Genomic DNA, 26,339 nt, shown 5'->3' on the forward strand with positions numbered 1-26,339 from the left:
TAGATAAATTCTAAAAGATATAAAGTAGATAGTAATTCATACCTTCAATTTAAGAAAATACATTATATAAATGCAAATAAAGAATATCAAAATGGATTGAAATTAGATATTAAATTGGACTCAATTAAGAATTCTCTTAAAATGAGTTAAGACTTGATGAGTTGAGATTGAACTCAACTTCAAATTATCTTAAGTCTAACCTTTAAAATTCTGAGCAGATTTCCTATAGTTGAGCTTATTTTTGACACATTATGTGAAATGAGTTATGCTTTGATTCTTTATAAAATTAAATATTGGGTATAATTCACACTACAAAAGTTAGTAAGTTAGCTCAAAATTAAATTATCGAAACAGATCGCTCATTTCATGAACTATTCTTTTTCATTTTTTAACAAATAACTATCCAGAAAATCATATCTTTGAAGAAAAAAAAAAGATCTTCGCTTAATATCAAAGATAATCCAAATAATCAGTGGGAGATCACCTCTTTTATTTTTTTCTAATGAAAATAAAAAATCATTACACATGTATACACGTTTACACCTGATGGATATCCACACATGATGATGCTTATGTATTTGATTCTAGAGTAAATGAATAAAAAAAATACTATCTAAACAACTTGCTATAATTAACTTTGGCTCTTAAATATTACTCCCTCCGTTTAAAAAAGAACGACCTCCTTTTCTTTTTAGTCTATTTCAAAATGATTGACCTCTTTCTTTTTTTGGTAACATTTTAGTTTCAGCTTTCCACGTGGCATGTTTAAGGCCACAAAATTAAAGGATAATTTTATACATTTGACATAACTTTAATTTAGGACCACAAGATTTAAAAATCTTCTTTATTTTCTTAAATTATGTGCCAAGCCAAACTAGATTGTGAATCGGAGGGAGTACTCTAATTTAAAATGTAATAATGCCAAAAGTCTAACAGGTTGGTGGAACAGTAATATATATATATATAAAGAATTACGTTACTAGCCCAAAATCAGACAAGTTTTATCAAACAATAGAGAGGACACGTGAATTGATTGAGTTGATAATTTAAATTATTATACAAATGGATCATTTATTTTAGTAACTAAACATTATAGTTTCAAATTGGCATAGTGATTCATAAAACTGTTGAGAACTCTGAGATCTCAAGTTCAAAACTTAGTGGAGACAAAATAAAATTTAGGTGATTTTTTTTAGAGTTACTTGATACTTAGTTAAAGTGTCAAAAATTGATCTAGACACTACAATTATCATTATAATTTCAAATTAATTAAGGAAAAATAAATAAATATAAAAGTTGTTTCAGGTCCAGTAGGTTAATATTATTCTCCTCGTCATATCAAAGGTTATTATACATACATCAAGTACTTATATAAAACTAAATAATTTAATCATACTATTATTTACAAAATAGATCAGAGGTATATTTGACAATCAATTTTTTCTATATTCAAGATGTTGTGCTTGATAAACAAAAGGCATATAGCCCTACTATGCAAACACCAAATTAAATTATACACTACTAATATCTTTTTTCTTCGTTTAATATCAAAGTAGTCAATTAATCTTATTATATAAGTTAGTATATGTCTTGGTTTTATATCTTCCATTAAAAGAATAAGTTCGACTAAATTAATTGCATCTTTTTCATGTGTAAGATTTCTCTAAATTAAGTAAAAAAAAAAACAAATTATAATTGCTACTGCTTCCAGGAACCGGCCACTACTGTTCAGTCTTCAGGAATAAATAACTTTTTTGATTTTGCACTTTACCTAATGGTTTTTTTTTTATTATTATTTAAAAAAGCATCACATGTAACACGCTTAGATTTATCTACAAATATTTAGATTTACCCTATTCTAATCATCATAAATTTTTGTACCCCACCTATGTCTCTCCACTTTCACCTAAACATAATGAAGAGTGTAGAAACCAGAGTTTCCAATAATACACCTCTAACTAGTACTAGTAGTATAAATAGACCCATACATTTCAAGCTGGAATGCACATCTCTTCTATAAATAAAATACTTTACTAAAATTAAATAATCATCGATCTGCAGTATGGCGAACAATAGTTGCAACAAATCTTTCTGCAGCAACTATATGTTGCTAAAGCCAGAAGAATGTAGTGTATTAGATTTGGCAAAAATTTTGTTTTCCCATAAAAGTTTGGGAGAAAAAGAATTCGTGGACTGCCCTAATGAAGAAATGATTAAGGAGCCTTTGTCACGTAGATGGGTTATATTTTTATCCATTCTAGTCCAGAAGATTTTACTCGCAATTGCTAAACCTTTAGCAGGGTTCGGCAATGGCATTGAGTACTGGCTTAACCTTCAAAACGTTAATGGCGGCTTCTTCCGTCTTCTTTTCAAATCCTTAATATGTACGTACGACATTTCATCTTTTTTTTTAGATCTCATGAAGTAGTACGTACGTACTGATCATATTTATAAACAATTGATTGTAGGTAAAGCTGTATCACCGGATAAGGAATCAGCGGCGTACTTGTCATTTATTGGAAATCTGGATAAAAGAGTTGAGCTGGATTTTAGTAAGAATGTTGGAGGACGTAGAAGATATGATGAGGCAATCAGCATGATGGCTGCAAAAGCAGCTTACGAAAACAAAGCATATGTTGAAACTACTGTTAAGGATCACTGGAAGGTAAACTACCTGACCTAACATATTGGGTGTGTTTTCTAGTTTTTTACTTACTGTTTTTGTAAATAATAATAGTAATATTTGTATATAATCCGTGCTGCTATAAGATTGGAAACATATTTATTTTTTCTACCTCCATTTTTAGGAAACTTAAGGAAAATATTTTTTTAATTTTTTCTTACAACAAATCAGACATAAAAAAAAGTTTTCAGGCACCCATTTTAATTTATCTCTCTCTTTTCTTAATAATTATTAATAATGGAGAAGGATGTGCTCAGATCTTGCGTTTCAATATTATGCAGATGGATCTGGTGGGCTCATTTGACTTCTGGAATGGTAAGATCCTACTTATAAATATGTATAAGCTTTTGCAAACATAGCGATTATATCGGGGACTAGTGCTCAAATTATTGAAAATAATATAATAAAGTTATCCTTTTTATTTTTTAAGAACAACAAAATCTCATTTTACAATTGGAAATAAAGTTAATTTTTTCTTATTATATAAGAGGGAGTTTGCACAAGCAACAACATGTCTGCTCAACTAATTGATTAGCTTTATCATCAACAAATAAGTTTGAGAGTTTGGGTTTTTTAAAAAAGAAACAATAATATTGATCTTTTTGGGAGGGTAGTGGGAAAATAAATGCTCATGAGACAAATTGCCGAAAGGGTCAAAACCAGGAGACCAAATAATGCATTCACACGCGTTGTGGGACCCTACACCTAATTAAAGTATCGATCACTGGCACATCGCATCATCAACAGTGTACTACGGGTCGTTTTGGTGGGAAACAAATTATTCCAGATTTGAACAGATTCCACAAGTTTCCTCAATTTTTTTTTTCTGGATTTGAACAGAATATCAACAGAAAGCTACAACACAAGCATTCGTGCTTCAGGATAAAAACGTGGACCCTGAGCTGATTGTTGTGGCATTTAGAGGAACTGAATTCTTCAATTCTGATGATTGGATCTCCGACTTTAATCTCTCTTGGTATGACATTCCCGGCATGGGCAAAGTCCATGCCGGATTCGTTCAAGCTCTCGGCTTGCAAAAGAGCCTCGGATGGCCCAAAAATATTGTACAAACTGATGATAATATTAATCACCCACCTCCAGCCTACTATTTCCTAAGAAAATTGCTCAAACAACTTCTGGAGAAAAATGAAAAGGCAAGGTTTGTAGTTACTGGTCACAGTTTAGGTGGAGCACTTGCAATTTTATTTCCAGCAATATTAGCATTCCATGAGGAATCTTGGCTGTTGAAAAGATTAGGCGGCGTTTATACATTTGGTCAACCAAGAGTTGGAGATGAAAATTTTATTGAGTATATGAAGGAACAATTAACAAAACATGAGGTTCCATACTATAGAGTTGTCTACAGCAATGATATGGTACCAAGAATGCCATATGACAATTCTACTTTCATGTTCAAGCACTTTGGAACTTGCATCTATTACAATAGCCTCTACAGAGAAAAAGTAAGTACCCTTTCAACCTCTTTTTTAAGTAACAAATTTAGTCCATGAAAATGTACTAATTTGGATGTAAATTTAATCTATCTTCAGTTTGAGTTGTCTACATATGCAAAAATAAAATAAAATATAGTATACATGTACAATAAGATCTAACTAGTTTATTCTAAACTCATTAACTCTAAATTCTGAATTCTCCACGAATATATGTTGTTTGAATAATGCAGATTTTAGTTGAAGAACCAGACAAGAATGACTCGTTTCTGTTACTGTTTATACCAAAGATGTTAAATGCAGCTTGGGAGCTGATCAGAAGCTGTATTCTACCATGTGTACACGGACGAAAGTATCAGGAAGGTGGGCTTCTTCTATTCATGAGAGTGGTAGGCTTGCTACTCCCAGGCATGCCTGCTCATTGTCCTCAGGATTATGTTAACTCTACCAGGCTCGGATCATCTGATCATTCCACTGAAGACGTTGCAAAGTATCAAAAGATTGGCATAGTACCAGCATAATTATGAATTAATTAGCTAGCGATCGAGTGTGTGCTTTTTAGAATTTCTTATCCTACGTATTAGTTTTTCCCTGCACCAATGTAGATATTTACTATAATTGATTTGAAGTTTGAACCGAGTCCTGAAGATTTCCCCAATCCGATAAATCTTGAAGATTCACTACATACTTTTGATCTGGAAAAGATCGTCCAGGTAGTGTGTTCATGTGGACTTCCACACTATCACTCTTAGAATCCTTTTCATGTGCCTTCACAAGTTGGTAGCGTGGAAGACTTAATAGTATTTCCAAAAGACTGACATTGAGTGAGAATAATATACTTAGGGGTCGTTTGGTTTGAAAATGAGTTATGATGGGATAAGTTATGTTGGGATAAGTTATGTTGGGATTAGTTATGATGGGATAAGTTGTGTTGGGATTATTTTTTATTGAGTGTTTGGTTTGTTGTATTCAAAATAATAAATTTTAAGAACAATTTATTTGTTTACAAAAATGCCCTTCATTAATGTAAAAAGTGATATAACAAAAGGGTTGAAAGAGACATTTTTGTCATTTACCTATTTTATCCCGGGATAAGTTATCCCGGGATTACTATACCACCCAAGGAGAGGGATAACTTATCCCGGTACTAATTATTAATCCCGGGATAAGTTATCCCGAACTTGCCAACCAAACAACAAAATAAGCGGTACTATAATTTAATCCCGGGACTATTTGTTATTATACCTCACACCAAACGAGCCCTTATTACTAATATATTGCCAACTATTTGAAATTTGAACTTAGTCCATTACTATACTCCTATAATATTGGTCGTCCTGAAAGATGCTAAAGTGTCACCTGAACGCAAATTCCATATATTTCTAAAAGCATAAGAGACAGAATCAAGTCTCTTTCTAATTTCTTCTTCGTTAAGCTAAATAAAGTCGATGGAAATGAATAATTGTAACATTGGTTATAAATAAGGTAACACTTGATAATGATATTGCTATGTTGATTACCTAATTTCAGGAGAAAAAATAGGTGCAATTAGTATCGTCAATTAATCAGAAACATCATGGAACGTGTGAGTAGCAAGAAGTACCTCCAATTGAAACCATTTGAAACAAGTCTTTTGGATCTCATGCGTATTCTCTTCTCAGGGGATCTTGAGAGCAAAAAGTTCATAGAAAGTTTGAGAGCGAAAGAGATAGCCTTTGAGCGTCGAGGATACATCTTTCTCTCCGTCTCCGTGCAAAAAGCACTTCATTTCATCTCAAAGCCTCTGTTTTTCTTAGGTTCAACTTCAGAGAGCTACTTAAATCTTCTTGCCAGTTACCAAAACCTTCCTACATTATTTTTGAGAATCCTACAAGGTTATTCCAGTATAATTAATTTTCTTATTTGACATTTCCAATTGCTTCAACTTATAGTATTGTTTTCTGACTTTACCGTTACAATGTGTAAATTGAAATTAATCCGGATTACGGTTGATAGGGAAGGTAGAGATGCCAGACAAAGAGTCAGCCAGCTATCTCTCTGCTATTGGATTTATAGACCAAAGAGTGAATAGTCATAAGAAGTTCAAACCAGGGGATAAAACGTATATTGTTGCGCTTTCTGCAGTGGCATCAAAAGTAGCCTACGAGAATAAAGCCTTCATCCGAGCAACTGTTGAAGATCAATGGAAGGTCCCCTAACTCATATTTCAGTTAGCTAATTCAATTAACAGGAAAAAACGAATTAGAATACTTTTTAAAAACTTGTGTTCTGTATTTGTTAGTATTAACTGGTATGCTAGCTAGCTCATATACATTCGTGTTAGGTTAATAACTATTTTGTTCAACTACTGTCTTACTCTAGTACTAATATGTGCTGTTTCTGCAGATGGATTTGTTGGGTTCCTATGATTTTTGGAATGGTAAGATAAGTATACAAGTTAATTTGAATGGATAGCTTAAATAATATGCCAAATGCTATTACATTACCATTAACGCATTTTTCATCTCTTTTCGTACAATTGGCTAATGTCGGAAGTGTAACAAATACAAATTGGGATAGAGGCAGAACAATTTCCAGCCCTGATGAGTAGAGTTTCTCTAACACAAACTTGTGCTTTGGCAGAATATCACGAAAAGAAATCAACTCAAGGATTCTTATTTCATGATAAAACTCCTTGTCCAGACGTAATAATTGTGGCATTTAGAGGTACAGAACCCTTCAATTCAGATGATTGGAGTACGGATTTCGACATATCTTGGTACGAATTCCAGGGCATGGGCAAAGTCCACAGCGGTTTCATGAAGGCTCTGGGCTTACAGAAAGATAAAAAATGGCCTCCCAATATTACACAAGACGACCAACGCCCATTAGCGTACTACACAATCAGGGAAAAACTAAGAGACCTCTTACAGAAAAATAAGCAAACAAAGTTTGTCCTAACAGGACACAGCTTAGGCGGTGCGCTTGCAGTTCTTTTTGCTGCAGTTCTTGCATTTCATAATGAGACTTTTATACTGGAAAGATTGGAAGCAATTTACACATTTGGGCAGCCAAGAGTAGGTGATGCCGAGTTTGGCGATTTCATGAAGGAAAATTTAAGGAATTATGGCATTGAATATTATAGATTTGTTTACAGTCATGATGTTGTGTCCAGATTGCCTTATGATGACTCCATCATGCTTTTTAAACACTTCGGAACGTGCCTTTACTATAACAGCATATACGAAGGAAAGGTAAGTACAAAAAAAAAATCTTAAGATCTACGAGTTGATTTCTCAGCTAGTCACTCAACTAATACTTATTACCTCAGAAAATCACATTCTTTGTTGAAAAATATTGACCTTTTGAGTTTGAGATACTACTATATGTATTAGTTGAGTGTGATCATCTGAGAAATCTACCTAACGAATGTGTTTGTTGTTTTATTTTCAAGATTACTAATAGGAACTTTTGCATTATGTGAAATAGATTGTGTCAGAAGAACCAGACAGGAATTACTTTTCTGTGAGATCACTAATATCAAAGAGGGTGGATGCATTGTGGGAGTTGGTGAGAAGCTTTCTTCTTCCATATTTGTATGGAACAGAATACAGAGAAAACTTGCTTCTACAAGCACTTAGGTTGTATGGACTAGTATTTCCAGGCATGCCGGCTCATGGTCCCCAAGAGTATATTAATGCAATTTGTTTGGGAGATGCTAATTTGTTCACCAATGTTGGTACATCATCTTGACAATTCTCGTCTACTTTGATATCTTATTGGAAATTGGATATTATTCCTCCATTAATCAAGATTCACATATTTGTATATTAGGCTTGTTACTCAAATTATATTAATATATTTAACAAAATTTGAACTCTTTTGGCAAGCGTCATGATGGTCCATTGAAGCTTAGTAATAATGTATTTATTGATCTATAAATCTGATCAAAAAATTTATTTTATCTTTAACCATTTTTTATTTGGTAAACAAAGGTAAAATCGCATAGTCTATTGTATATTAATAATTGTGTTATTTGTACTCTTTTGTGATGTTTGATAGTTGAGGCTATAACTTTTTTTAAAATGGTAGAATACGTTGTTGAAATTACATTTATTTATATAAAAATAAAAGCATCCTCTTCAAAATATAATTGAAAATATTTTTACAAAAAATATTAATGTCATAGAAAATTTCAAAATTAATCTCATATAAAGTTCGCTAACATATATATTATTATGTGAAAATTTCATATATGACATATATTAGACTAATATTTTTAAGTTATAGCAGTAGAATCAAGCTTTCAAGTTGTAACATTAAAATTTCAGGTTCTAACAGATTATTAAAAAAAAGTTATTTTTAATAATTAAAAACATTTGATTTGAAAAGAATAAAAAGATAAAAATAAAATAAAATTAAACGTGTATGAAGGAAAAAATGAAAAAAAAAGAAAAGGAAATAGGGGTGTCAATTAAATTTGAATTAATTTAAGATAATTATTAATTAACATGAATTAAGGAATTTCAAACTAATTAAGAATATTCAGTTTCCTTAATTCACTCTAATTTGTTAAAATTAATTCAAAAATCTGATTTTATCCATTTTTCTTCCACATTTCTCTTTCTTCGATTTTCTTCCAGAAATTTTGTCACTGGCGACTAATTGAAGTTTTTTTTTTGTTTGAAAAATTCTGATTTTTTTTGTGATGGACAACTACGTATCAATATTAATTAAACATGGCGGAAGATGGGATCCTTCAGGTTAGTATTTTTAATTGTTTACTATTTGTATTTGGATTTCAGTGAGATGAAACTGTAAATCACATTTTGTGATTTTTTTTTGTAAATCGTCATTATATTGAATGTGATATGTTTTTTTTATAAAACAATACGTTTTGTTCATAATACGTATTAGTTTTTGTGAAACTGTAATATCAATGATTTTCTTGGTAAGTTATTGTTTTTTGGTAGGGGTTTAATGTCATCATATTTTTTGTTTTATGGTTATTTTTTATACTGGCAAAACAATGATTTCGTGAGAAGTTGTCGCAATATATGAAAGATTTGAGTATTAATGTATAACATATAAATATTTTTATCGTTGTAGATTGGGTACGTAGATTAAAATTATAATATCGATTACTTTTTTTTTCCTGAAAAAATAAATTAAAATGTATAGTTTTGAATGAATTTGTTAGTATAAGTGTAATGAATTTGGTATGAAAGTGTATTCACTAATGTGAAAAAAAGGTTATTTAGAATTTTGAAGAATTGTATAACAGTTGTTTTAAGTTGGTATGAAAGTGTGTTAACTAGTTAGTAAAAAAAGTTATTTAGAATTTTGAATAATTGTATGAAAAGTGTTTTAAGTTGGTATGAAATTTGAAATATTATTGTTTATATAAGTTTTGTCAATTATGTATAAATTTGTGTGAAAGGAATGAACTATTTGGTATCAGAAATGTATAAATTTGGTATAAATGATAATTGTATGTATGAAATTTGTATTAAGTGGGTATGAAATCTGAAATTTTATTTTTTAATGAAATTTGTTTGTAGTTTACTGTCTGAATGATATTTGTATGATAAAATAATGACAAGTGTGTATAATTTTGTTTTTTTTGGTATTATGTAAGACTAATTGTTATTTTTTTTTAATGAAACAGGGAAATATGTTGATTTTCAGATGGAGGGGATTATATATGAGTATTCTAGTCTTTATAGTGGTCTAGTAAGTGCGATGACATCGCAGCTAATGATAGATGTTAATATTCACAATATAGAGATAAAATATATAGTTAGTGATAGATGTTCCCCTGTTAGTATCCACAACGATGTTGGTGTGCGGGTTTTTTTAGATTAAAAGAAAGCTAATGTAGATTTCTTTACGATTTCATAAACTTGGAAATAAAATTTTTTCCAAATTAATATATAAGATAGTGTAAATATTTGTATAGGTTTCCGATTTCAGATTCCAGATTTCATATACATGATTCATTAATTATTCATATAGATTTCATATACTTGGAAATAAAATTTATTCCAGATTAATATATAAGATAGTGTAAATATTTATACAAATTTCAAATTTCAAATTTCAGATTCCAGATTTCATATACGCAATTCATTAATTATTCATACAGATTTAATATACTTGAAAATAAAATTTATTCCAGATTAATATATAAGATAGTGTATATATAGTGTAATATATAACAAACTTTATACCAATCTTATTCAAATTTCATTCCAACACGAAATTCAATTTATATCACACATATTATACCAACAATAAATCAATTTCATATAATCACACAATGCATATCATTTGTACACCAATATTATATCACAATTAATACAGTATCCAACCATCAAACATTAAATTCAGTGTCATACACATATTAATCAAATTTCACACACGTTTCATCCATTAATTGTACAATTTGGATACACACTGATATTTTAAAATAGTGAATCCAAATGTATGAAGTCTGTATATTACTAGTATCCTGAAATTGTAATTGCCAAACATCAATTCATATGTCGATGGTATCTGATTGGAAGAAAACATATGATATTATATATCATCAAATACTTAAAACACAAAAAAGTTGTCCAAAAGTAAAAAAAAAACAAAAAAACATGTAATTCTAAAAAAGTAGAAGGTGCAATCAACTATTTCAAATTTCTTGTACGTGGTCTTGGTGTAGGATAATTGGTGATATCCGAAACATGTTATTTTGCTATGCGAGGTCCACCAAATTTGCTAGCAACCGTACCATTAACTTCACTCTCAGTGATCGCGCCATCCTCATTCTTTGTATATACGGTTAATAGACAATCACACTACTGTTAAAACACAACTCATACCATTTGTATACCACTATTATATCACAAATCATACAATATCCAACAATCAACTGTTTAATCAGAATCATACACATATTAATCAGATTTCATACACGTTTTATCCAAACAACTATTTCGAAAATAATATAAGAATAATGTGATATTTTTAGAAAAAAAACAGTAGTGTTAATAATGTGAAAATAAATTGAATATAATATTTACCCTAACAATTTTTTTTGTCTTTTTTAGGTATTGGGACTTCTGATTCCTTTTTTTTTTGGATTTTGGATCTTCTTGTAGATGGTTTTGACGACTGAGCAACTTCAACATTCATTGTTTTTTTTTTCTTTTTTCCTTTTTTTGATTCAGTAACAAAATCAGAATCAGAGTCAAAAGGGGTTTCAACATTTTTCCCCTTCCTCTTCTTCCCCTTTCGATTTATCGGACTCACCCTTTTATTTGAGTCGTTTTTTCTGTTTTTGATCTTTAATAGAGATGAACCACCCCTAGCCAGAGTTTCAACAATGTTTGGCGGCGATGTTTGAGTCAAAATGTTGAAAGATGGAGCATGAACTTCATCCGTAGAAATTCCTTCGACTAATCGAGGGATCTTTTGAGGAGTTACAACTGTTTTCTTCGACATGATTTTGTTGAAAAAACTAAATTGAATAGAGGATTGTGAAGTTGGTGTAGTTTGGTGGTGAGAAAGATGTGATAGATGAAGGTAAAAGTGGGCTAGTGTGTTAATGGCGTGTAGAGTTGAATGAGCGTGGGGGGAGGGGGGAGGGATTGACGTATGGGCGGTTTGGAGGGGGTGGGATTGACGTATGGGAGGTGGTAACGGTAAAGAAGGAAACGTGTTGTAGATGAATCCCTATATCTATGTAACTGATAATTTCAGATTTAAAAAAGGAACATAAATCAATTTAATTACATATTATTAATTAATAATAAAAAACCATAAATAGATTAATCATTTATTAAATAAATGGAAATTGTTTTTTAAATAAAATTAACTTTAAATGATATGTCATAACTCGTAAATAAACTGTTATAAGTAAGAATTTTTTAAAAGTATATTTAAAATCCATAAAATTGACTCTTAAATGTGTATAGGGCGTGATTTTTTCTATTATTATTAATATTTTTTTTGACAAACAATGTGAATATATCTATTAACAAAAAAACCACTTACAATCTGTGAGCACCACCCTTCATTCCCTCTATGTAGGATGGAGGGTTGCCTCAATCAAAACAGAAAAGCAAACTAGTTACATAATTTGTGCCAAAAACTCCTACATCTAAGTGCTCTTTTTGTATTCTTATACATTTCTATCCTTACTTCAATTTCACATATTACATTCCCCACTATATCAACATATTGAATACTTATTCCTTTGAATTGTTTCCAATTCCTTGCTTTCCAAATGTGGTATATCATGGCTTCCCACCGGGCTGCTATCACTTCCTTCTTGAACTTTTTCCAATGCTTCTTTTTGATCATCTCCAAAGTAGTACTCAAGTCTGCTGTAGGAATGGGAGTGTTGGTCCAACTTAGGAGTGTTGTCCTCACCCTTGTGGCATATTCACAGTCAACAGACAAATGCTTATTTGTTTCCAGTACTGCCTCTTGACATAGGTAGCAAACAATTATTTCAACTTGTATATTCATATGTATCAACCTTTCTTTTGTAAGTAGACGCTTTTGTGTTGTAAGCCACATGATAAATCTTTGCCTTGGCAGTGATACAGAGTTCCAAATTACATATATATTGGTACTCCCTCCGTTTCAAAAAGAATGGTCTGGTTTGACTTGGCACGAAGTTTAAGAAATTAAAGAAGACTTTTGAATGTCTTACATTAAAGTTATGTCAAATGTACAAAATTGCCCTTAATCTTGTGGTCTTAAACATGCCACGTGGAAAGCTAAAAGTAAAATGTTACCAAAAAAAGAAAGAGGTCATTCTTTTTTAAACTGACTAAAAAGGAAATGAGGTCATTCATTGTGAAACGGAGGGAGTATTATTTAACAAAATATGACTAAACTTTCTCAATAGCAACACGTATTATTCAACTAGCAATATTGAAGAATTCTTCAATACTTTTATTAGGATTTTAAAATTATATATTTATAAATTCGTTGTGAATATTATAACCTCGTATCATAAATAACTGAACAATATTTATGTCCATAATTCACGCACACATTTATAAATGACTTTAAAAAATGCATTTTAATTAACGATAATATGACACATGCTTCCACAAATAATGGAGAGGTGGTCGTAATTTTTTAAATTAAAAGAAAGATTATTGTTGCAAAAATCAAACTTAAGAAAATATTTAATATTATCCCAAAAATAACGGTGAGGCAATTTCCCTCAAGACAATATTTCATATTTAATATTATCTCCAAAAATAATGGCGAGACAATTTCCATTGAGGGATTATATATCAATGCGCGAAGGGTTATAATTGTAATTTTAATAAAAGCCTTGGCCGTGAAGGGATTATATATATTATATAAAAAACACGGGACAGATAAGAGCAGTGGCTTGGGGTTTGAAGGAGCTGAGCGGCGCGAGGAAGAGCGAGCGAGCCGAGCGGAGCGGAGTGAGAGAGCGAATTAGGGTTTTGGTAATCGGAATCAAGAAGGTCAGTGGAGCGCGTAAATCTAATTTAGTACTCGTTGTGATTTTAATTTCTTTGGTATCTGAAGATCTTAGAGAAATTGGTGAGTTTGTTCTGAAATATGATGATGATGATATTTGTGTGTGAGAAAGAGGTGTGTGTCTGTTACCTGCAGGAAGAATCATCGTGTGTGAGCGATTCATTTATAGAGAGAGGTGTGGTGAGATCGCGAGAGCGAGTTGAGTGTATATCCAACGATTTCCACTCTCCGCTAATCAATTTGTCAGACAAGTTTTTGTTACCATGTCGGAGAGGAAGCTTGTGGTAAGTTTTGGTTTCTTTCTTGATTTTCAAGGCATGTTTTTCTTTTATTGTAATCTTAATGTGATTGCTTCTTGATTTTTAGGTTTTAGGCATCCCATGGGACGTGGATACAGAAGGTCTAAGGGAATATATGATCAAATATGGAGACTTGGAGGACTGTATTGTGATGAAGGTCAGTATTCGCAGCTACTTTGACTTTTATGATATGCATTGTTTCAGATATACTGTAGTTCCAAAGACTTTCATGACCTAACTGGGTGCAGTCTTGTTTTTAGTGTTGAAAATGCTGTTTCTTTTTTGTTTGTTAATTGTGCTTATATCAGAAATTGAGATATCAAATCTGGGTTACAGAAGGTTATATATTTATGGTCTGGTGCACAGCTTGCAGCTTTTAGTGCATAGCTTTCTTGTGAAAAAATTAGGGCTGTTATATCATGTATGGTGAAACAAAAACATAAGGATTTCTATTGCCCCAAACTCTGTTCTAGTTGTTGTTAGGAAAAGGTTGTTGCTTCACTACTTGGAAAATTTAGCAGAACTATCCACCTAAGAGATGTCACTTTTGGAATTCAACCAAGAACGTGTCCCAAACTGGTTTATTTCTTGAGAACTCACTGGTGGGCACACAAGAACTGGATCTCAGAAGAATATCTTGTCTAGTAGATTCAAGTGCATTGGGTTCTTTCCTGATAAGGTAAACTAGTGTTCTCAAGGGCGATCGCCTTTGGCGAGAGGCGAGCCGAAGGCTTTGCGCCTATTTACTGGCAAGGCGTGGCGACCTCACAAAGGCGATCAATGGCGAGAAATGACGAGTGGTGACGTGGCACCATTGTTGCGTTTTTATTTAGTTTTTTGAAAAAGACAAACGTGCTTAATAATTAAATGGCAATATTAGGGTTTTTAAAAACAGATGGGACTCACGACTCTCTTCTTCAATTTTCTCTTTTAACACACGACTCTCTTCTTCAATTTTCTCTTTTAACACACGACTCTCTTCTTCAATTTTCTCTTTTAACACGTGACTCTCTTCTCCTCAGCTTCGGCCTTTAGGTACGTCTTCTTCTTCTTTCTCCTCTGCTTTGCAGCTTCTCTTCTTCCACAGTCAGCGTTTTTTTTTGCTTCTTCTTGTTCTTCTCTTCTTTTTTCTGGTAGGTCAATGTGCACAGCTTCCTATTACTCTATTAGTCATTCCTCTATTCTTATTTTATGGTCTGTTTTTTTATATCTGCAGACTGCAAATCTGCCTTTTAAAAAAAAAAAATCTATGTCCTATTTCAATTTCTGTCCAACTCAACTTAGTCATTCAAGTTCTTGAGTTCTAGTATTGTTTGTCAATTGTCTCATGAATCATTGAGTCATTCAAGTTCTACGGTTAGTTTTTGAATTGAAATATTTGCTAATATGTTATTACTTTTGAGATTTTGGTTATTTATATATGCATTAAGTATTTTCAGTTTTTGCTATTAATTGGCACCTCAATTCGAAAAGGCGAGCACCTCGCCGCGTGGCGAGGCAGGCCCTTGTCGCCTTTCGCCATCTAAAACACTGGGTAAACTAAAGTATTCATCATCCCCATGGAGGTGTTTATATCAACGTTTACAGTTGCAGAAGGCCTTCTGGATTTCTGAAGGAATATAGTGCTCCAAGGACCAAATTTTTCTTCTTCTTGATAATAGATTAACTGCCTTAACTTGCAATCCATCCCAATTTTTGTGGTACTCTTTCCTTTCTAGTCATTCTTTAAAATGACATTTTTCCATAATAGTAACAATTTAACTTTAAGCTACCAATTTTACCCCTAATGAGATGAATTATAAACCCACAAAAATCTATAGCTTATATTAGACCACAAGTTCCAAAAGGTTTCTTAAATTCCGTGCCCAATCTAATACCTTCACATAAATTGGGACGGAGGGAGTACCAAACATTGCCATGTTTGTGTATTTTGATTCTGGCGTGTTTTCCCAATCATTTTATTGATTGATTTCCTGACAATTTTAAACATAAAATCAACAGTGTATCTGGAGATTGATCTCTTTTACTAATTTCCCAAAAGTGTGCTGTCTAGTTTATTTAGCTATTGTATATTTGCATTTTAGTGCTTTGAAAGTTAATATGCTTTCTGGCGCAAAATTTCTTATCTTCTTGAAGAAGACTAACGAGTATTGATCTTCATCTAGGAACGTGCTACTGGTCGTTCTCGTGGATTCGGCTATGTCACATTTGCTACAGTTGAGGATGCTAAGGTGATTTTGGTTTTAATTTGGTTTTCATGTCATTGTTGCAATCATATTTGCATACTACTCTCAAGTAAAACTTTCTTACATTTTATGGCCTTGTTCTTTGTCCTTGGTAGAGCTTATTTATGATTTTGTGGTTTTTTTTGCGAACTAGATTCATATACTTGTGGATTTGTTTGATGCAGAATGCATTGTCTAAGGAGCACTTTCTTGGAAACAGAATGCTAGAAGTGAAAGTGGCGACACCGAAGGTGCACTGCTCTTACACTTCATGAAAAAACTTTCTTTGTTACTTTAGTATTTCATCCAATGCGGTGCCATTACTATCTAGGCCAACTATTAATATATTGCAGTGGCTTGAGTTGATTAAAATGGAATGGTTATCATGGTTTTATATTGATTTCTTCGTACATGAAAATTGCATTTTAACAAGTGAAAGCCCATTTTTATAATCATTGTGCCTCTAAATACTTTGTAAGGTCTAATACTGATGCTACAATTTTTTTTGGCAGGAGGAGATGAGGGCTCCTGCAAAGAAAGTGACCAGGATTTTCGTTGCTAGGATTCCTCCGTCTGTGTCTGAAGCTACTTTCAGAGGGTATTTGTGAAGGATTGCTTTATTAAGATTATTTCTAGCTGGTTGGTTGTTTCATTATTAGAATTTAATAGCTTATTTGATTTTCTTTTACAGTTATTTTGAGAAGTACGGTGAAATAACAGATCTATACATGCCAAAGGTTCCCCTGTCTCTTTGTGACATTATTACTTCATATATGTGCTGTCTTGTTCTGGCATTAAATTATAGGATTCATGATGTACTAATTAATCTTACCCAATCTGTAGGATCCATCTACCAAGGGACATCGTGGAATTGGGTTTATTACTTTTGCAAATGCTGGTATGTCTCCCATCCTAAATTTTTGCAGTTATTTTCTCTATTTTCCAGGAATTGTATCTTGTAGGAACTGTGTTTGGGAAAATCCCATGTATCCATCTTATATTTCAGGGAGGGAAAACACGGAGTGTCGTAGTTGCAATATTTCTCTCTGAATCTATCTGCAGTGCATTCACTCTGACAAGTGCTCAATTAGTGCAGTTAATTCTTAAAATCTGGATCAATCAGTTTACCTTGATTCAGCATAAATTCTTTTAATTGTTATAGATATGAAGATCTTCAACCTTTATGCATTAATCCATTACTCCAAGAAGTTCACTTTCCTGATATTGAAACATTTTTTGTCATTTTGGAATAAACAGCTCACTGGTCAGGTGCTTAACCCGTCACCCTACAACGGTAAAAAAAAAACAATTAGGAGATCAACAATTTTTCCATTAATTCCACACTCGGTATATTGCCTTTCGGGGTGCTTACTTTGAGCCTGATCATGGGATGATGAGAAATGAATTTGACATTTGAAGAGTTTCTACTGTAGATCAGCAACTTTTCTGATTTGATCTCAGCCTTGATTCTTCCTCTAGTTATTCTGTGTCAATTTGTATACCCCCACCCCATCCGGAACTGTTCCACTGGCAGTCTAGTTATATATTCTAGGTATTTTGACTTACATATGCATCTTGTTAAGAATATAATTAACTAATAAGCTTAAGCTTTTAGATGAGATGGTCACACACTTCAACATGAGCAGGCAGAGGTCTTGAGATCGAATCTCACCGCCACCCATATCAAACAGAATTTTCACGTGCTTGGCCCATGAAAAGAATCAGACCCGCACCCTATATAATTAACTAATAAAAGTGTGCTCTCGATAAAGCTTAAGCTTATAGATGAGATGGTCACACACTTCAACACATCTTATCACCTTTAAACAATCTTGTAATTGTGCTTTGTCTCAGATGAATGAGTTTCGGTTAATTTTGTCTAGGGATGTGGTAGCTACCACCTTGTTTTTATTTTTTCACCCAGATAGAGGCAGGGAAGTCTCCTACATGCATGCTTATCATTGTCTTCTGCAGACTGCAGTTTCTAGTCAGTTTTGTAATGATTTTCCTTTGAATTGAGTCACTTTTGGTTTCTTTACCCAGAATCAGTTGATGATCTGATGAGTGACACCCACGAACTGGGAGGTTCCACAATTGTGGTTGACCGAGCAACACCCAAGGCAAGTTATGCATAACCGAACTTTGATGTATCTCCGGTGTTATTCCAGATGTCATTGAATTTCACATGTTCTGTGATGGTTCATTAAAATTTACATTTTCTGCTGATGATTCTAGGAAGAAGATTTCAGACCTGTTAGTCGGATGTCTCAGGGTGGAGGAGGATATGGTGCATATAATGCCTATATGAGTGCAACTACTAGATATGGTGCGCTTGGTGCTCCCACCTTATATGATCATCCTAGTTCTATGTATGGAAGTAAGTAAGCAACAATGAACAGTAAATAATGACAAATATATCTTAAGCATGACACACCATCAATCATGCCTCTTATTTGACACAATTTTTGTACTAAGAGAATTTAATTAAATAAATCAGGAGGAGGAGGAGGAGGAGGAGGAGGTGGAGGATTTCCATCTCGTGGCGGCATGGGCCAGAAGATCTTTGTTGGTCGACTACCTCAAGAGGCAACAACTGAAGATCTTCGCCAGTATTTTGGTAGATTTGGCCGTGTTTTAGATGTATATGTCCCAAAGGTAAAAATTCTCTTATTTTATTTCTTTTTCGGTAACAGATCGCGTCTCAAGTAACTTAGTAAATTGTATAATTCTGTTATGATGGCGATGCTTATCTCCTGTAGGATCCAAGAAGACCAGGGCACAGAGGGTTCGGTTTTGTCACATTTGCTGATGATGGTGTTGCAGATCGTGTTTCTCGAAGGCCTCATGAGATATGTGGACAACAGGTATTTGTTGGGATTCCAAGGAAAAGATATTTCTTTATCTTTTGTATCTCCACCCCCCAATGAAATCTGTAGACCTTGAAGTGTCAGTTGACCAGATTTTGAAATGAGACCATGGATGAGGAAAATCCATGACCTGAACGACCAAATGTGGGGGAAATTCTTGTCCAATCTAGAGTCACTTGATGGATGATATCTTAAAACTCCCTGGCTATTGCCTAGGATGTTCTGCTGGCATTATAAGATTGTTTGAAAGGTTAACTGTTTTTTGCAAAATTTAAATCTGTTGAAACTTACCTGGCCATTAACCTGGATGTACTGCAATGCGGCCAATAGAACATTGTTCTGAAGATGATAAAGTTATAACTGTTTGCTTGGCAAACCAAAATATATACATTAATGTGAAGTTGGCCTTTTGGGAGTTTGAAAAACCTGCTGAATCTTGCCCTCCTAAATGTAAAGCAGCTTGGGTTACCCTTTTGGCTTCACTAATATCAGTGACCTTTCATGTTATGCTATGAGGAGTCTTATTCCTAGTTCTACCTTGCTTTTTAGGTTGCAATCGATTCTGCTACTCCCCTTGATGATGCTGGTCCAAGTAATAATTACATGATGGATCCTCCTCCTCCTGCTCCTGAAGCATATGGGGGATATGGTGGTCCTATGCGTACTTATGGAAGGATGTATGGGGGCCTAGATTATGATGATGTAAGTATTTGAACCTTACTTAGCCAGTCAAATAACTTCTGTTGTCTTATCTTTAACTTTGACCTCCACGATAGAATTGCTTTTATATTGTTAAACATTTATTGCCATGGAAAGGCACTGTTCCACCTTGACTTTTTCTTTGGGTGATTTTGAACTTTCAATCCTCCCCTCTCCTGCCAGAAAAATGGTCAATAACTGACCTTCCCGAGTCTTTCAGCTGTGGTTCTGACTTCTGCCTGGACAATAATTCAATTTGCTCTCTTTATCTGACTGACCTAAGCATGACAATGCAATGTGATGCTTTTTATGTGAATGAAAGAACGCACTCATCTTTACGGCATCTTCCTATCGTTTCAGTGCAGTAATTTCAACTAAAGGATAATTTTTTCTATTTTCATATTTATTTACCATCCTCAAAAAGACAACAATCTATTATCATGCTCATCATACCTCTTTCTGTTCTGTTTTTTTCTCCAAGTTTGTTTCACATGGATATTATAGCCTTAAACTTATGACCAGCCTGTTATTGTTAGTCCTTAATTGAATAGATGAGAATTCTGGTGATAACCTTTAAATATGTGATTTTCTTCTGGTTCTGACAGTGGGGTTACGGCCTGGGTGGTGGGAGACCTTCAAGATCAGATATGAGATACAGGCCCTACTAGCTGGCCTGGTTGGATAGGAGGCGTTCAAGATCAGATATGAGATTCAGGCCCTAGTAGCTTTGTGTTGCAGGAGGTCAAAGGCTGTCTGAATTTCCAATGGGTGACAACATAGATGTCATACTTATGTCAGCTTATATTAGGTGGACATCATAATACATGTGCTACTGATACTTAATTTAATTGAAGAAGCAGTGCTGATGGATTGTGTAATTCACTTCATACTTGATCCTTTGTATTAAACGTATTGAAGAAACAAAGAACTGGTGTTAATTCCATATCCAGTATCTCAGCTTATATTAGGTGGACATCATAATACATGTGCTACTGATACTTAATTTAATTGAAGAAGCAGTGCTGATGGATTGTGCAATTCACTTCATGCTTGATCCTTTGTATTAAACGTATTGAAGAAACAAAGAACGGGTGTTAATTCCATATCCAGAAGTATAAACATATTAGTGATGCAACATAACCAATTGGGTATGTTTTTGTACTTGAAAGCTAGAGTTTTTTTGGAAATCCATTCTGAAAGATGAATGGTGGCCTGGATTTATGTTTGTGGAAGTCCGAAATTTAATACCCCCAAAATGCCTGCCTAATTAATGAGTAGTTGGTTGTGCAAAGAAGTAAAATGAAGTTTTTAAATACACTGATTGCTGTCAAAAATCTGCATTATTGGGATTGGAATACTGAAATCTGTCGAATAAAAGATTTCCAGCTTTTCTCGATTATACTTAGTGAAATATATATTATGTTGGTGTTCTAGTAAGGGATATGACTAGAACATGCTGCATTTTATGAGTTGTGTACCATAACCAGTCTAGTCTGTCTTGGCATTTGTATTCTTTGTGGGTATTGTGGAGATATCAGATGTATAGAATTCCACGAGACACAGTGATAAGGCCTGAATACTACATAGCCAACAAGTAGGTCGAATACTGCATAAAGCAGTCAGTAATGAGTTGTGTGTTCCTTTAGATCACCAATAACAGCTGACGCTCTAGATTTGACAAGAACCTACAAATATTACTTTAGAACGCCTCGTGCCTGTACATAAATTAAGGGATACGGCAAACAAAGCAACTGCCAAATGATGCAATCTTGAAATACTCCCGAAACGGAATGATTCTGTGGGAATCCCTTCGAGGCTGACTTTCCGAAGTTGCACGTCTCATATCTTGGGCCTTCACCTGAGCATGTCTAAGCTTGTTCAGAATTTTATCCATGGATGCTGACCTCCTCTTTTCTAGTTTCATCTGAAATGCAAATAATAGGTAAGTCTTTTTTATGCTTCTCCTATTCTTTCAAACAAGTATTAAGTGTCTGGATATATGTCCAACGGACCTCAAGCTTTTGGATTTCTGCTTCTGCTTTGGCCTTCTGCAAGTTCTCCCAAGCAGCGATCCTGGCTTCCTCTCTTTGCGACCTTCACAAAATGATGAGGAAAGACAACCGTTATTCATATATAGTATTTTTGCTCCTTGACAAATGCACCTACTATAGGTATACATATGTATCGCCAAAAGAATGTTCATCAATCTTTTATTTGGGAATCTAGCAGTGAGGTGAAGGCTGTGTATTTCGTCCAAATAGTTTCTACAAACTTGTGGAGGTACACATAAGGGCATACCAGTTCCCTTGAAAATGTGGAAAATTTGTATGGAAGGACAAGATAGCTGCACTAGCAAACATAAGAAGCAAAAACAAGCCGGAAATGCATGCTTACTTTGACATACTCTTTGCTCCATCTGCAACATCCCACGGTGAAATAGGCTCACTCACGTCTGGTAATTGTTTCTTGGGTTTCCTCACCCGGCGTTTCCGAGATAGCCCTGAAATTGTGGCTCCTTTGTCAACCTGAACGTCTCTAATCTCGACTTTAGTAGCATGCTGCTTGCTCTGCTCCACTCCAGGAGGGATTGAAGATGACCTTTCTTGGGGAGAAGTATGTGTACTGCTATCAGAGCTCATTTGTGTTGCCATATCTCTCCTCAAAACTCCACAGGAAACAGAATCTGGCTCCTTTGTATCATCATCTGTTCATCAACAACAATACAATATCATTAAATTATAGTGGTGCACTTTACTGAAAACATATCTCTCTCTCAACACCTTGCGTGTTATGTGATTTCACAATATCGTTTCATAACTGAACAATGGCCTTTTGCTGGTAAATTTAATGCTTAACAAACTTCAAACAAATGATGGAAACGAGGAAGGGACTAAGTGTAGTTAAGAAGCATGATTCATGTCAAAACGACATATTTTTAAAGATGAACCAACACTACTTGCAATCCTAGCATAACAAGATGATTATTCATCTAAATCAGTTATACTATTAATTGCATACTGCTTTTTCATCCATCATAGCACATAAGTGTTGATTCATATGACAGAAACTCCTGACCGCTTAGATCTTGTGTAACATGAGATATTGTCATCATCACTTGCTAAAACTTATGAGGACAGTTACTTGACTATCCATGTATCAGCTATTAGTTATTCTCGATCCCAATTCTTTAATCTGCTGGCTACTTCCTCCTTTCAAGTGTCGAGACTCTAATAGCTAAGTTGACTTAAATTAATTGAAACCTGATATAGAGACAGTAGGACCATTGAGACCTTCTTTTGCAAGAACTAAAGATGCTATTGCTAATGCTGTCTGACAACAAATTAAGATTCAACAGAATTAGGTTAATGCAGAAGACTCGAGCTATGACAGCCAGTACAAAGCAGGCAAATTATCTGCAAACGGGAAGAAATGCATACCTGGAGAGCTTGGTACTGAAGATTCACTGAACAAATCTGACAGACCGGGAGCACTAGTTGCTCGAGCCATACTATTCTGAGCATATAGACCACCAGAGTTTCCACCAGCACCATAATGAATGGATACTCCATCAGGCACTAGCACACCAGTAGTAAATGGTGAATTTGCAATGAAGTTACTTATACCTCCACTTTCTAGGACTGGCACAGAGGGCGAATAGTTTGGTAAGTACATTAGGCCAGGTGCCCCAAGCGGTCCACTTTTTGACTTGGGGCCCCTGTAGGTTTGCGCGTTTGGACCATAACTTGACACTGGGCTAGTAATCCACCTTTCAGCATCATCCCATTTTGAAGGCACTGTCCTTCCACTATTGAAAGGCATCAATGCAGTGGTACTAATATGCCTCCTGCCACTGTTAGTTGGCAACGGGACTCGTTCGGAACTCCATCCCTTCTGAAATCCTCTAACATTATTATCTCCATATTCTGGTGTTGCTGGGCTTGTATATAAACCCGAATTCCTCAAGGAAGTAGAATTCTGCTTCATGATTCTCAATAATGGCAAAATGCATGCCACATTCTTGCTTCCCTTGTTAAATCTTGGAACAATAACCCTATCCAATTGGGTAAAAAATTAGAGACCATAAATCCAAACTAGGCATTTTACTATCACACCACCACTGTATATCCAAAATTAAGAAATGTTACCCAGGAATATCCTCATTTTGTCTTGAACAACACAGAATTACTCTCAAGAAAGCTATAAAGATACTTGAATCTTGAAATTTGTGGTTAATTTTGGCAATTAAGTAATTTAGAGGTTACAGTCTTCACAAGTCAGGACCACTGGAAAAGTTGTAATGGCCAATATTGCCAGTAGTGGAACAAATTTATTACTAGTAGATTCAAAAGAAAATAGACACATGAACAATTTTTTATTTCGCCTCTTAATAGCTCAGTTAGTTGGTTGACTACCTCCTTGGCGAGGGTTCGATTCTAAACTTGTAATCCCCTCCCCTTTTCCCCTCAATTTAATAAACACACAACTTTATAGAGAAGGACGATTTCAAGCCCCTAAATTCAATTAAGAGTATCTTCCGTCCTCAGAAGGTCAGAGCAAGAAGTACAAAGAACCAATCAGCAAGAAAGTTGGTTATTCCTATTACCATTTATGTACCTCTATTACACAAAGTTAAAAAGGAAAAAAGTGCATGTTGCAGGACCCCTAAAAAGGATGAGAAAAAGGGGAGAAGCAAAAAGCACAACAAGTTTCAAACTTTTAAAGCAAATAAATGTTGATTAAGTGAACCTTTTACCTTTAACTACTACTAATGCAGAAGAGTTCAGCGTTTACCAACTTGTGTTGTGCTCACAGCAGATTAGTGTGAATCTTTGGTTACAGAGTGTGAAGAAAATGTATTGGTAGTGACATCCGAAACAATAATTTAATACCCAGAGAGAAGGAGAAAAAAACAGAAAAGGAATAAAAAAATGGGAGAAGGGTCACCTCACCTAGTGTGAAAAAAAATCAAAAAAATTAATAATGTATATTATGGAATGTTTGATGATTGGCCCTACAGGTAGCACGAGGGCTGAGGGTTCATTTGAATCTCCTACGCTAAAAAATTGCATTGTTTAAACCCTCTACTTATTGCTGGTGTAATATATTATAAATATAAAATATTACAGTTAAAAATAAAAATGACAAAAATGAATAAATAATTTTTAGGTTGAGGCGCATATATATCGCTCTCTTTAAAGAGATTCAAGCTCACTGCGACATAATCTACACCGATTCAGCAGTAATACTCTTGACTTGTCCCTTCCAGGATACAACAGCCCAACAACGTCGTCCAACTCAAGTAACTTTGAATTTTGTTGAAGACTCCAAAGCTCCACATAAAAACACCTTCCTTCAACATATACATATTCTCTTTTATATAGTGAATATAGTTGAAGACTTAGAATATTTTCTTTGTCTTAACTCTCTCTTCACTGCACTAACCTTAATATAAACTTCTCATCTTTCTTACATTATTCTCTTCATATTTTTCAACTCATAGATGAAGAAGTTTTCCATATAATCAATGGGTAGAATGAGGGATGGTAATATGGGTAGATGAATGTGATAGATGTTATATAAGTTATAAGAAACTAACAGTCATATGAGTTACAAGAAGGAAACTAATGACTATAAGAGTTACAAGAACTAATGGTCATATAGGTTACAAAAACCAATGGTCATCTTGTACCACAATTTATACCCACTAACATATTCACTTCATATTTTATTTTAATAATATAATTCATATACACCAACACTTATTTATACATTTATTTTTTTATATTATATATCACTTGGTGAAAATTTTGACTCGGATACAGTAATACAAAAAAGAGCAGCAAAGAAGGAGGAGAGTGAGATTCTTGTATCAAACATAAAAGGGAATAGAAGGGAAAATTTGTAAGTATGGAAAAGGAGAGGAGGACCGACAGAAGCAAGAAATGGGTGAGAGTTGGCACAAACAAATTTGTCCAAAATAAATGGGCATTCCCACGTGAGTAAGCTTAAATTTGGGATTATACTTTTTGGAGCATTGCCCATAATTCCACCCATTTCTTTTTATTTTCAACTTTTTTATTATTATTAAGTGACACATTTCAATTATTTCATTGTGATATAGTATATGTTACTTTTTATTAGCACAATGTATCGAATGATTTTGCATATCAAAACTTAACTTATTGCTTTTGATATCAATTTTACTGACGGCTATAAGTCACATCCTAATTTATATATTTAAGTCTTATCTTCCTTGTTTGTTTTATCCTAAACAGTTTTTGAGGTGGGGGCCTGTAAATATAGAAGGGAGAATGTATGACATTTATACCCAACATTAAATTAAATGACTAGAGGAATTCAAACAAATAGGCAGAAATTCCTAGGGTCCTACCATACATTGCTAAAAACAGCTTATAGGTAGCTCTGATCATTGCAAAACAAATGCTACTTCCTTTAAAAGATGTGGTTAAGTATCTTCCAATTTATGATACACTGCCTTCTATTCGAATTTTTAACTTGGTACAAATAATGAGTTTTCTTTTGGAGGAGAAGCCCTACGGAGGAATTAGAAATTATAAAGTTGATTTCTACCGGATGATGAAGATAAAGGAGTT

The 26,339-nt window shown here is 33.9% G+C and overlaps 4 protein-coding genes across 6 annotated transcripts; 3 read left to right on the top strand and 1 right to left on the bottom strand.

The window, feature by feature from the left end:
* The first annotated feature begins 1,985 nt into the window (after nucleotides 1-1,985).
* LOC125822570 (triacylglycerol lipase OBL1-like) lies at nucleotides 1,986-4,976 on the top strand. Its single transcript, XM_049501983.1, has 5 exons — nucleotides 1,986-2,384; nucleotides 2,469-2,665; nucleotides 2,965-2,998; nucleotides 3,524-4,146; nucleotides 4,368-4,976. Exons 1-5 carry the CDS (start codon nucleotides 2,063-2,065, stop codon nucleotides 4,653-4,655), a joined length of 1,464 nt encoding a protein of 487 aa, XP_049357940.1. The 5' UTR covers nucleotides 1,986-2,062; the 3' UTR covers nucleotides 4,656-4,976.
* Nucleotides 4,977-5,818: 842 nt separating this feature from the next.
* On the top strand, nucleotides 5,819-7,920 carry LOC125822236 (triacylglycerol lipase OBL1-like). Its single transcript, XM_049501617.1, has 5 exons — nucleotides 5,819-6,008; nucleotides 6,130-6,323; nucleotides 6,520-6,553; nucleotides 6,757-7,367; nucleotides 7,603-7,920. Exons 2-5 carry the CDS (start codon nucleotides 6,141-6,143, stop codon nucleotides 7,864-7,866), a joined length of 1,092 nt encoding a protein of 363 aa, XP_049357574.1. The 5' UTR covers nucleotides 5,819-6,008; nucleotides 6,130-6,140; the 3' UTR covers nucleotides 7,867-7,920.
* A 5,569-nt stretch (nucleotides 7,921-13,489) lies between these two features.
* On the top strand, nucleotides 13,490-20,528 carry LOC125822151 (uncharacterized). 3 transcript variants are annotated; one of them, XM_049501528.1, is made up of 14 exons: nucleotides 13,490-13,619; nucleotides 13,771-13,919; nucleotides 14,002-14,091; nucleotides 16,100-16,165; nucleotides 16,345-16,410; nucleotides 16,672-16,757; nucleotides 16,851-16,896; nucleotides 17,003-17,057; nucleotides 18,203-18,283; nucleotides 18,399-18,536; nucleotides 18,660-18,814; nucleotides 18,919-19,023; nucleotides 19,576-19,728; nucleotides 20,331-20,528. In XM_049501528.1, the coding sequence occupies exons 2-14, from the start codon at nucleotides 13,899-13,901 to the stop codon at nucleotides 20,391-20,393; spliced, it is 1,125 nt and encodes a 374-aa protein (XP_049357485.1). In that variant the 5' UTR covers nucleotides 13,490-13,619; nucleotides 13,771-13,898; the 3' UTR covers nucleotides 20,394-20,528. The 3 variants fall into 3 exon arrangements, with proteins under 3 accessions (XP_049357485.1, XP_049357486.1, XP_049357487.1); XM_049501529.1 differs by having other exon boundaries at nucleotides 18,666-18,814; nucleotides 20,331-20,502; XM_049501530.1 differs by having other exon boundaries at nucleotides 18,672-18,814; nucleotides 20,331-20,502.
* Nucleotides 20,529-21,283: 755 nt separating this feature from the next.
* Nucleotides 21,284-23,785, bottom strand: LOC125822095 (uncharacterized). The gene is made up of 4 exons (XM_049501463.1): nucleotides 23,163-23,785; nucleotides 22,120-22,429; nucleotides 21,738-21,819; nucleotides 21,284-21,649 (listed from the first exon to the last, which is right to left on the bottom strand). Exons 1-4 carry the CDS (start codon nucleotides 23,707-23,709, stop codon nucleotides 21,452-21,454), a joined length of 1,137 nt encoding a protein of 378 aa, XP_049357420.1. The 5' UTR covers nucleotides 23,710-23,785; the 3' UTR covers nucleotides 21,284-21,451.
* Between the last annotated feature and the right edge of the window lie 2,554 nt (nucleotides 23,786-26,339).

Source organism: Solanum verrucosum, unplaced genomic scaffold (genome assembly GCF_900185275.1).
Source record: "Solanum verrucosum unplaced genomic scaffold, falcon-dt-bn FXZP01000103.1, whole genome shotgun sequence".
Lineage (NCBI taxonomy): Eukaryota > Viridiplantae > Streptophyta > Magnoliopsida > Solanales > Solanaceae > Solanum > Solanum verrucosum.